This window comes from Pan paniscus, chromosome 4 (assembly GCF_029289425.2).
Source record: "Pan paniscus chromosome 4, NHGRI_mPanPan1-v2.0_pri, whole genome shotgun sequence".
In the NCBI taxonomy this organism is placed as follows: Eukaryota; Metazoa; Chordata; class Mammalia; order Primates; family Hominidae; genus Pan; species Pan paniscus.
This window is the reverse complement of record NC_073253.2, coordinates 38595831-38608393: the sequence shown is the minus strand read 5'-3', so window position 1 is coordinate 38608393 and position 12563 is coordinate 38595831. Positions and strand designations below refer to the sequence as shown.

The following is a 12563-nucleotide window of genomic DNA, read 5'->3' as shown; positions in this document are numbered from 1 at the left end:
GGTTAGAAGGATATTTCATTCTCTTTATTCAAACATGCAAATTAATATGGATCTAGAGGTTAAAGGCAGTTAAATGACCAGAAAAAAAAAATTTCTCACCTTCTGGAAGGGAAATGCGCTCAGCTTTGTTCTTTGATAGAAAGTTATGTTCAATTCTGGCAGTAGGCTTATTCCTTCTAGCCCAAGTGACTCAAGGGAAATAACATTTCTTTCTTTAGTTTGGGGGTAGAAATATTTCTATTTGGGAATATGAGGTAGATAAATATATGCTTTTGCTTTAAAAAAGAAAAAGGCTATCATGAAGACATGATATTCTATTTAATGAATATTCTATTATATGAAGAATTTCTATTTAATGAAGAATTCTATTTAATGAAGAATATTCTATTTAATGAAGAAATTTTACCTAAGGGCATGGGGAAGTTGTGGGGGAGTGTATGTGTATGTAGGTATTTCTTTGAATTCCTAGGGGAATGGTTTTTAACTTGTTTACAAAAGAAAAACAATATTAAACAGGCACCGTTTTCTTAAGTCAAACATTTTCATAACTTACCAATTAGAATTATGAAAAAAACTTATATCTGCAAGTTTAAATTTAGCATAGCTCTTGTAAGCTATAAGCAGCTTATGCAACTTAATGTTCTAGGAATTCTATTTAAATCCAAGTAATAGTTATCAATGTTGAATCTTTTCACTCAGTCTTGACAGCCCAGTGTTGTTTTTTCAAACCTTGAGAAATATTTGTCAGATGAAAAAGTTTGTTCTTTTCTTATTTTAAAAATGAGTTTAACAATTAAATGTAAACTTTTTTAGTTTAAAGTACTATTCAAAGAGGAATATTCAAAATAGTCTGAAGAGGCCGGGCACAATGTCTCATGCCTATAATCCCAGCACTTTGGGAGGCCGAGGCGGGCAGATCACTTGAGGTCAGGAGTTCAAGACCAGCCTGACCAACATGGTGAAACCCTGTAACTACTAAAAATACAAAAATTAGCCAGGCATATTGGCACGGGCCTGCAGCCCCAGCTACTCAGGAGGCTGAGGCAGGAGAATCACTTGAACCTGGAGGTAAAGGTTGCAGAGATCAGGCCACTGCACTCCAGCCTGGGTGACAGAGCAAGACTATGTCTAAAAAAAAAAGTCTGAAGAAATTGCATTTCTGCTACTTTGTGCCCCTTTTAAAACACAATTTTTCCTTAAACTAAATGTGTGGTTATTCTAAAATAACTTCTTTGCCTTTCCATCAAGAGAAAAATTAATGTTAACAAGTCTCTTAAAGTGAAATATGTACACTTTCCAGTTCTGAAGTAAAAAGGGATGGGAACCCTGTGGTGTTGAGAGTAAAATAAGGTGCCTGAGATAAGCTACAAGTCAAGTTACAAATAGCGACTTACTACTGCTTGATATTCTTCTTGTCCCAAACTGGCAATATCATAAAGCAAACTTCTGCTTAAATATGATACCCCTTACTTGTTGTTTTAGGATATTCGAAATCAAAGAATCTATCGTAAGCTTCGAAAAGCTGAATTGGCAAAACTTCAGCAGACCCTGAATGCACTTAACAAGAAGGCAGCATTTTATGAAGAGCAAATCAATTATTATGACACCTACATAAAGACTTGTTTAGACAACTTAAAAAGAAAGTAAGTTAAAATCATGTCATGTTCATTTGTAATGTCATGATTTCTATGAGATGTCAATTCTGTGTTTCTAGGCAGTTGGGTTGGGTATGGAAGAAAACTTTTTGCTCTGTCTTCTAACCGAAAACTAGAGTCTCAGTTTTATTATTTGCCACTGTGAACTAAGAAGGCAGGAGTAAGTGAAAGCTTTTCAATTCCCCACCAGCACCAGAATTAAAGTGGCTTACCTGTTGTATATTGAGCAAATAGCATTAGTAAGTTAGGGAAGCACTTTCATTATTCCTTTTGTCTTTTTTAGCCAAAGATTTTTTTAAATACTATTATTTTTAAAATCTCTTGTTTTTGGAATGTATTTTATATAATTGATAATATTAGATAATGCCAGGTGTTTGCTAATTGCACAGAGCAGCTGAATGTTTTTAAATTGCTTCATGGTTTTAAAAAATTATTGACACAACTGGCAAAATTTGGCAGCTGTCTATTATCCATTAGCATAAGTATTATAGGTTTTTATATACAGTATAGCCATTTTTAATGAATATCCTTTGCTTAGTAATTATTCTTATCACTAGACTATGATCAATGCTAGTTAAATTTTAATTACCCATTTAAATATGTAATACAATATTTTTATATAATCCTTGTCATCAAATTGGCAGGAGGAAATGGTGCTGTATGGAAAAATCTATGCATTAATCATAGATCTTTTCAATTTTATTGCAAATTGACTATAATTTTATGTATTCCTGGGGTACAAGGTGATGTTATCATTTATTATTACAATGTGAAATAATTAATTCATATATGCATCACCTCAAATACTTAGTTTTTGTGATAAGAACACTTGAAATTTACTCCTAGCAGTTTTTAAATGTACAATACACTATTATTAGCTATATTCACCACACTGTGCAATAGATTTCAAAAAAAAACTGATTCCTCCTAAGATTTCATATCCTTTGACCATCATCTCCCCATTTCCCCCACCCTCCAGCCTCTGAAACCACCATTCTATTCTGCTTCTATGAGTTCAACTTTTTTAGATTCCACATATAAGCGAGAACATGTGGTATTTGCCTTTCTGTGCCTGGCCTATTTCACTTAGCATAGTGTCCTCTAATTCTGTCCACATTGCCCCAAATGTCAGAATTTCTTTGTTTTAGGGCTGAATAGTATTCTTCTGTGTGTATATATACCACATTTTCTTTACCTGTTCATCTGTTAGTAGATTCTTAGGTTGATTTCATAACTTAGCTAACGTGTGAGTAGTGCTGCAATGAAGATGGGAGTGCAGACATCTCTTTGACAAACTGATTTCACATCTTGGAGTAAACACCCAGAAGTTGGATTGCTGAAATCACAGAAGATTTGATAAAGGGATGCAGCCACATTTAAACCTTATTGATTTGGCTCCCACTAGTCCTGAATTTTAGTTCATTTGCTTCAGGCTTCTCTCTCTCTCTCTCTCTCTCTCTCTCTCTCTCTCTCTCTCTCTCTCTCTCTCTCTCTCGTGCTCTCTCTCTCCATATATAGTTCATTTGCTTCAGGCTTCTCTCTGTTTCTCTCTCTCTCTCTCTCTCACTCTCGTGCTCTCTCTCTCTCCATATATATATATATACAAAAATACACTAAATATGTATATACACACACTATATATAGTGTGCATATGCACTTATAATTACATAAACATATACACTATACACGAAATATAGGAAGGAAGGAAGAATATATACATATACATGCAAGGAAGAAGTTGGTCAAGCTTACTTTCAGTAGAAATGAGATTGTTAGGGATTTACTTTAGGGCATTTCACACAAGATCCACAGTCGGGCGAATTGGATTTAGGTTCTGATTCTCTCTTATATCGTGTGATCTTGAGCCCAGTTCAGTGAACTTTGAGCCTCAGTTTTCTCATCCTTAAGGTGGAATTAAGAGTACCAGCCTCACCAGCTTGGCTGACGTGGCGAAACTCCTTCTCCTCTAAAAATACAAAAATTCGCCGGATGTGGTGGCATGTGCCTGTAATCCCAGCTGGAGGTTGAGGCAGGAGAATCACTTGAACCCGGGAGGCAGAGGTTGCAGTGAGCCAAGATCACGCGACTGCACTCCAGCCTGGGCAATAGAGCAAGATTCCATCTCAAAACAAAACAAAAAAACCTCCCCCCCAAAAAGCAAAGAGTACCAGACTCACAAGTATGGTTATGAGAGCTACATGATATAGTATATAGCAAAGGAATTTATTAGTTTAAAAGTACTATGGAAATGTTAATTTTGGAAATGTGAGGTAATATTTATAAGGCACTTAGAACAATGCTGGCCACATAGTGTTTGTTAAATAGATTAAAACAGTCCTAGTAATATCGTTATCTAGGAATACACAGTTCATGTTATTGCACCAAAGCTACTTCTGAAATGACTAAAGATAGCCACTTGGTTCAATATACCTGAGAAAATAGAGTGTAAGTTTTATTAAAAATGTTAGTCTGTAATGCAAACTTCAGTCACTTGGGAAATCCCTTTCCCCACAAACAGTTTAGTAGTGAAGTTGCACTCTATGGACAAAATTACCTACTATCACAAAATAAAAAGGTGTATATTCAGCGCTCTGAGGGCCAGGTATGAACAGCGATGTCACTCTGAGTATGGTAATTGCACTACCAGAAGCCTCTGCATTTGCCATCATAACAACAAATGTTCTGTTCTTATTTTGTCAGAAATACTCGGAGATCAATTAAACTAGATGGAAAAGGAGAACCCAAAGGGGCGAAGAGAGCGAAGCCAGTGAAGTACACTGCGGCAAAGCTGCATGAGAAAGGTGTCCTGCTAGATATAGATGATCTTCAAACAAACCAGTAAGTGTGACCTGGAATCTGCATAGAACACGCATGCCATTTGATTTCTTGTGGCCTTGGAGAGAGCTCCATTTGGTCTAGCAAGGCTTAACCTCAATTACTGATGGGTGACAAGGGAAGAATACACAAATTGTTATGGCTACTCTTCCCTTGGCCTCAGCATCTGGTGCTGTCGGTCATATGTAGTGTTGATCAGTGGTTGTCTTTCCCGTGGCTTGTGCAATATGTTTGGATTGGTGAACCTCCAGAACTGAATCATAGCAATGAGAGTAAAAGGCTGTCTTTTGGTCTTGATGGATGAATTATCTACCATTGCAAAATAGCACCTTTCTCATTTAAAATAGGCTGTGCCAACCCCTGGATCAGAGCCATTTCCAAAGCATGCTGTGAGTGTGTGTATTCGGTGTAGTGGAAAAAACAAACCCTCCTTCACAGCCCCACATCAGGCACCATGTGCTGCCTCCTTTTAAAGGGGTCATGAGCCCAGTGTTCCATCACTTTCTTGTCCTAAAATCTCAAGGGAAGCCAGACTCACTGGCATTTGCCTTTTCTTTAACTCCTGCCTTCCTTCAAAGCCTGACTTCTGTTTATCCCATGAAACCTCCTGACAACACCAACTGAGAAGAAAATGCTTCTTCCTGAGATGGAGTCTCACTCTGTGGCCCAGGCTGGAGTGCAGTGGTGGGATCTTGGCTCACTGCAACCTCCACCTCCCAGGTTCAAGCGATTCTCCTGCCTCAGCCTCCTGAGTAGCTGGGATTACAGGCACATGCCACTGCCCGGCTAATTTTTGTATTTTTAGTAAAGATGGGGTTTCACCATGTTGGCCAGGTGATCCGCCCGCCTCGGCCTGAAAGTGCTGGGATTACGGGCGTGAGCGACCGCGCCTGGCCTGAAGTTTCTATAAAAGTTATCATCTGAAATACTCAATTGGCTATAGGTCAATAATGTTCATGTTCTGTGACTCACATATTTCCAATTATGTTTTATGCTCTTGAAGAGCAAGGACCATATCTTCTATTTCTTTTGTAATAAAGCACCTATGTCAGAACTCTGTGAGCTACAGATCTCAACAATAGCCATCAAACCTAGTGTTTGGAGAGCAGAATTGGGGGAAAGATGACGTGAGGTTTTTGGTGACTTCCTTAGGATTTTCTCAACAAGCCATTATTTTAAAATGATTATTTGAGATTCCATTAGTTTGTTTCAGCTTTAAGCACATCTGTATTTGTAATTTCTCATGTATGAATGTTCCTTTCTTCACAGGTTTAAGAATGTTACATTTGATATCATAGCTACTGAAGATGTAGGCATTTTCGATGTAAGATCAAAATTCCTTGGTGTTGAGATGGAAAAGGTGCAACTCAATATTCAGGTAAGCTGCTGGAATTTCTGCACATTGATGATAAATTTTATATGTGGATCATACATTGCTACCCTGGCTCTCGCTCTTCAGGACGACAATAAAGTTTAACAGAAAACCAGTGCCAGCCTTATTTGCCAATATTTGTTAAGTGTTGATGATTTTTAAGAGCTGTGACTTTTCAAATGATTGGAAATTAATATGCTTCTAGCTGGCAAACCATAGCAGTCAGTTTCTCTAAGCCATGTTTCCATTTTAAAGCTTAGACAAAAGAATATAATTTAAAAGTATTCAGAGCTATTAAATAAATGCTATAAATTTTCCTTTTATTGGAAACTTGCATTTCTTTCTAAGACTATGTATGCCCAGGACTGGAACTTTCATGATCTCATTTTTCCCTCTTTCCTAGAATGGTTTTTCTTTTTTGTGGAGGGAGGGGGTGGGGGTGGGGCATTGAGAAAGGGTCTTGCTCTGTCACCCAGGCTGGAATACAGTGGCACAATCATGGTTCACTGCAGCCTCAACCTCCTGGGCTCAAGCGATCCTCCTGCTTCAGCCTCTCGAGTAGCTGGTACTACAGGCGCACACCACCACATCTGGCTAATTTCTGTATTTTTTGTAGAGACAGGGTTTCACCATGTTGCCCAGGCTTGTCTTAGACTACTGGGCTCAAGTGATCTGCCTGCCTCAGCCTCCAAAAGTGCTGGGATTACAGGCATTAGCCACCACACCTGGCCCCTAGAATAGTTTTTATGTCAATTTATTAACTCTATTTGTCAAATGCTTGGGATCACAGGAATGAAAGGCATTATGCAAAACAGATATCTATACATAGAAAAATGGTGTTTGCAATATAAATTATCGTTATTTTATCATAAGAGCCACATTTAAGCCAAATACACGTAAATGAAAACCGAGAAATCCAGTTTCTGTGCAAAAAAAAAAAAAAAAGAGGGCACTGCAAACAAATGTTCATCTACCCCCAACTTCTTAATCCTTAGCACAAAATCAATTTAAAGAAGTAATTTATTTTTCTTTTTTGATGTAACACTTTTTAAATGGAAATAACATCTTACCTGGGCCCCAAACTACTTACAAAATGGTTTCCAGGTATTTTGCATATGTTTACATGAATCATCTCACTAAGATCCTGAGAGTGATGTGAATTCTGGCCTCACTGTCTGTGCAGCCCAGGGCTCCATGCACTGGAATTACCTCCCCATCATGGGAGTGTGTGCCAGAGCCCTTCTTTTCTGGCAGCCCTTGTAAGTTTAAAAGAAAAACGGGAGCTGAATGGGTTTGATAAGGACATTGAGATAATGGAGTAAATTAGAATTCGGAGATAAGATGAAAGCTATTATGTAATTATTGAAAGTATAATTAAGTAAACAGTATTGTTTTCTAACTTACTTTAAATGTCACTAAATGTATCCATTTAATAATTTAGCTAATTAGGGTCTTCAGTTATTTTGTGTAACAGATAAATACAGGAAGAGAAAAGAAGGTGCTTGTGGTGATACCCTTTGGTTAGTGATTCCTCTGTAGAAATAGCAAAAGACATATGTGATTGCCAAGAAGGAAATTATCCAGGGCCAGTCAATATCAACTGGACCAATGAGTCACAAGTGACCAGGAGACACCTTATATTGTGTTTAGAGAGAAAGCAATAATTCCATGAGACTTCCTTTGAGTACTGGTACAAAAACCAAGCTTCACTTGTTCCTTTGTTAAGGATTCTGTATACAGTAAGATTAGCTGTTCATACCATTCATTTATACACATAATGGATTGTGAAATGTTAATCCTTAGCTATATGCAGGTGACCAGTATGTCCTGGGTTTTTTAAATCAGTAGTGCATAATCAGAACTGGCTACATCCTTAGCAGCGCTCAGAGCAAAATAAAAATGCAGCGCCCTGTTTTTAAAATTATTAAGGATTTTAGGATGATGACAGAAGAGAATAAAACCCTGGGCATGGGACCCTGTGCGGCTGCACAGATTGCATACCCACGGAGCCAGCCCTGCATTTGATAGCTGTCAGATGTAAAGGCAGACTTCTATTTATATATGCAGCTTTCAGTCAATTGCATGAATGTGTAAATTGTCAAAGAGAAATGTGATGGCCAGGTCCTTACTGTGAGTAAAGGACCAGGAACAGGACCAAAGTTTGAAAGGACTAAAGAAAGCCCCTTCTAACATTACAGCTCTATGTCTCTTGGTTATCTTCAGCCCATTTTCCTTTCAGTTCCTAAAGAAAACCGTAGGATAGAATTATATCCTATAATTATAGGCCATATAGGTAACAGGAGGATATGACTTATGTGATATATGTTCTTCTTGTAAAAATAATGTCAGGTATTTATCGGGGACTGCAGGGTGGGCCTTCTTCCTCTCCTAGATGAAGAACTGAGGTTCAGACAGCTAATTATGGAAGATAATTAGCTGGGATAATTATGGAAGATAATGCAGCTGGGATCCAAGTTCTTCATCACTCTAGTCCACTGCCTGTCTCATAGGATTCCAGTTGATCCTGCAAGACAAGAGTAGCTTACAAAGGGTTTGCATATACCTTAATCTCATATCTCATTCCCAGTAGCACCCTTGTGAAATTGGCAGTGTTATCCCCAATTTACACACAGGGAAACAGAACTTCAGAGAAGTTATGTCATGTTGCAAGGTCTTAAGATAGCAAATGGCAGAGCTAAAACTAAAGTCTGCTTTTCAAGTCATGAGTCCAGCCATGTTTTCTCTGCTCCCTACTTTGGGGACCCAGCTACTTCCCCTACATATGCCATTCCTTTTCAATCTAACTCTGTTGGTTTAATTCTTTTCCACTAGACTTTGTTTAACAGATGTTGCATTTCCCAGAGGAAAAGTGAATCTCCTCTACACTCTAAATAGCTAAAAGTATTATTGATGAAAGGACTTCAATTCCCTATAGAATTTTAGTTCTAGAAGCATATCTGAATAATGTAGGGGTTTTCTTAAGTGCAGTGAGAGGTAATTGAGGAAGTGGAGGAGGAAGCTGCCAAGAGTCAGAGTTCTCTCAAAGATGACTCCAACTTCTACAATTGACCTTGCTAGAAACAAGAAAATGAGACTTAGATATTGGGCCAGGACAGCTCAGGAATTATATCTTCCATTGGGAAAGGCTTCCTGTACCTATGTTACTATGAAATGTTACAGCTTAGTTTCATGCATATGGCTGGTGTGATCCAGTTACTTATTTTAAAAAGAAGTTGATTTCCTTTGTTTATATGCTGGCAGTGAAAAACAGAATGACAGTTCGACTTAAGAATGAGGGCTTGTTCTCAGTACAGAAACAGAAGTAGCCTAGATCAAGAAGTGCGGACCACCGCTTTGTACAATGGTCTCCAAACTTTGGTCACTTCATCAGGAAATAGTACGAGCACTTCTCTCCATACATAGTTATTTGTAAAGTATACATGCTTCTGCTATTGTACTCTAAAATGTGCTGTATAAAATATATACCAAAAAAGTCCAAAAAACGAGAAAAAATAAATAGAAATAGGAGTTCTAATATTCTTTTTGCTTCCCCAGTGAATGTCTTGCTCACTTCACTTTAAAAAAACACTGCTTTCTGTGTTTTTGTTTTTGTTTTTCAGGTTTTTTGAGACAGAGTCTTTCTCTGTCACTGAGGCTGGAGTACAGCAGTGCAATCTCGGCTCGCTGCAATCTCTGCCTACTCTGTTCAAGTGATTTTCCTGCCTCAGCCTCCTGAGTAGCTGGGATTACAAGTGTGCACCACCACGCCCAGCTAATTTTTGTATTTTTAGTAGAGATGGGGTTTCGCCATGTTGGCCAGGCTGGTCTCACTCTCCTGACCTCAAGTGATCCACCTGCCTCAGCCTCTCAAACTGCTGGTATTACAGGAATGAGCCACCACACCCAGCCAGAAAACACTGCTTTCTAAAGAATATGCATCTAGCCAGAACTTTGTGTTTTAACATTTTCGATTAAAAATTGAAATTATATATCTGACATTAACTTAATGATCATCATTTTCTTTCATACAGCCCTTATCAATTCCAAAAAGCTATTTTCTTTCATCTAAGTCACAATCACTTGGGAATTTATTAAAATGCAAATTGATGGGCCCCACCAGAGAGCTACATAATAAGAAATTCCTGTGGGAGGAGCCCAGGCAGCCTTTATTTTAACTAGCCTATGTTTTTAACCAGATGATTCTGATGTACACTTAAGTTTTAGAACCCCCATCTATGGCCTGGTGCCATGGCATGCGCCTGTTGTCCTCGCTACTCGGGAGGCTGAGGTGGGAAGATAGCTTAAGCCAGGAGTTTGAGACCAACCTGGGCAACAGAGTTAGACCCCACCTAGGTGATTAGGTCAATTGAATCTGACTTTTGTCAACAAATTCTTCTAATATGTTTTTTAAATGCACAAAATGTCAAAGTTGAGATTTAATGATGCTTTTTACAATTTCAGGATTTACTTCAGATGCAATATGAAGGAGTAGCTGTAATGAAAATGTTTGATAAGGTTAAAGTGAATGTAAACCTTCTCATATACCTGCTGAACAAGAAGTTCTATGGAAAGTGAAGTGCCTACAGAAATTTCTTGGATTCTGTATCATCTGGATTAGGAAATGAATTTGTTTAATATTTTTGTTTTTAAACATGATTGAAATCACTGCTTATAAATGTGTGATTTTTTTTAAACGACCAAAACTGTTCTGAAGAATGTACCCAGGTGCCTTTTTGCTAATTTGATACTATAATAGAATGAGACATAAAATGAATTAATGGAAACATATCCACACTGTACTGTGGTATAGGTACTCTGATTTAAAACTTTGGACATCCTGTGATCTGTCTTAAAGTTGGGGGGTGGGAAATTTAGCTGACTAGGGACAAACATGTAGACCTATTTTCCTATGAAAAAAATTTTAAATGTCCCACTTGAATAATGTAATTCTTCATAGTTTTTTTTAATCTATGGATAAATGGAAACCTAATTATTTGTAATGAATTATTTAGACAGTTCTAAGCCCTGTCTTCTGGGAGTTATCAATTTTAAAGAGAACTTTTGTGCAATTCAAATGAAGTTTTTATAAGTAATTGAAAATGACAACACAATAACACTTTCTGTATAAAAGTATATATTTTATGTGATTTATTCCTACTAAATGAAAGTGCACTACTGCCTCATGTAAAGACTCTTGCACGCAGAGCCTTTAAGTGACTAAGGAACGACATAGATAGTGAGCATAGTCCCCGCCTCCACCCCTCACAATTTATTTGAATACTTCAATTGTGCCTCTCAATTTTTTGTAATGCTAAAAAATCAGTATCTAGATGGTTTTTAAATGTATTCTCTGGAAATTGTTTTATGTAAAATAAATGTTACTTAATTCCATTAATTTGGCTTTTAAGTTGTCTTAATAAATCAAAGTCATTTAGTGGGTAGGGGAAGATTCTTGGTCGGGTTTGTTAGGAGAGAATACATTTCTTGCTGTACTGGTTAAAGTATAGAGCAAGCTGCTGTAAGGAAAAGATACAAAACCCTGGTGTCTAAAACAAGGGGTAGAAGTTTGTTTTTCTCAAATTCAGCTCAACGGTGAGCAGATCCACAAGGTAAAGAGTTCCAGGTGGGTCAGTTGGCTCTGTCCTTGTACTGATTCCCCCCAGCCAGATGAGGAAGAGGATGGCGAAGAAGTCCAGGGCAAGCCTTTTCAGTTATACGCATCACTTTAACTTCCACTTACATTGTATTGGCCAAAACTGAGTCACGTGGACACAGCTAGCTAAAGATAGTCCCTAACTAGGCAGCCATGTAGCCAGTGAATACAGAGAGGTAGAGAGGGAATTGGGTCTGTTATTAAAAGGAAGAAAAGGAGTGTGATTCCTGCTGACAGTTTAGGAGTCTCCACCACAAAAGGATTCCAGACTCTCAGGCTGGAACCTCCCTGCCACTTTGTTCATGCCTGCAACAGGCTTTATTTTTTCACAAATTGCAAAATATTGAGAAAGTAGGTTAGTTTATGTACATGTGGCACAAATAAACTTGAAGGGTAAGACCAACAGAATTTGGAAAATTCAAATTAAAAAAAGTAAAATCTGCTACTTTAGTGATGGTTTCAGGCTATATATATTTTTTTTGACAAAGAGATGAATAGCTTAAAACAATGCTCACTATCTCAACAGTTTGCGGGTATGTATGTTTTGTAATGCATTAGCCTTAATGCAGGCTTTGGTAGAAGGAATTAAATATACAGTTAAGTTTCACGTTGAAAATAAACCTCTCTCTTGCCCTACTGCTAGCATTGGAAAGGGGAACAGGAGCCAGGGGCAATGAGGGGTGGGCAGGGTAAGCTTCCTTCTTGCTCCAGGCAAGGCTTTTAGTGGAAATGTATAGAAGGAGCCAAAATTAGGGAGCAATGTTTTGGAGACAAAAGCCAGCCTTTCCCAGCATCTCTGAAAGGAGCTTGTCTTAACTTATTGCAACACTGAATGATATGCTTGAATGTTATTTGTACGAATAAAGATATTTGCATCATGTCAATACCTTCAAGGAACGCTGTGAATGATTTCTCTGTTGGCCCACAAGATGAGGTTATTGTTGAAGACATCACCAATTGCTATTTGTGTGAGATCTTTAAGCGGTATGAATGGGTGACCCGAGAAGAAGGCTCATGATGAAGGAACAAAACCAAGGGCCATCGGGGC

General features: G+C 38.0%; 1 protein-coding gene across 5 annotated transcripts in view; it reads left to right on the top strand.

Moving 5' to 3' along the window:
* IQGAP2 (IQ motif containing GTPase activating protein 2) overlaps positions 1-11257 on the top strand; it is a 305238-nt gene extending 293981 nt beyond the window's left edge. For all 5 annotated transcript variants that reach the window (XM_008962842.7, XM_034959927.2, XM_055112283.1 and 2 more), the window contains 4 exons: positions 1483-1643; positions 4356-4493; positions 5760-5868; positions 10324-11257. In XM_008962842.7, the coding sequence (XP_008961090.4) occupies positions 1483-1643; positions 4356-4493; positions 5760-5868; positions 10324-10437 (522 nt within the window). In that variant the 3' untranslated portion in view covers positions 10438-11257. The remainder of the gene's footprint in view (positions 1-1482; positions 1644-4355; positions 4494-5759; positions 5869-10323) is intronic.
* The last annotated feature ends 1306 nt before the right edge of the window (positions 11258-12563 follow it).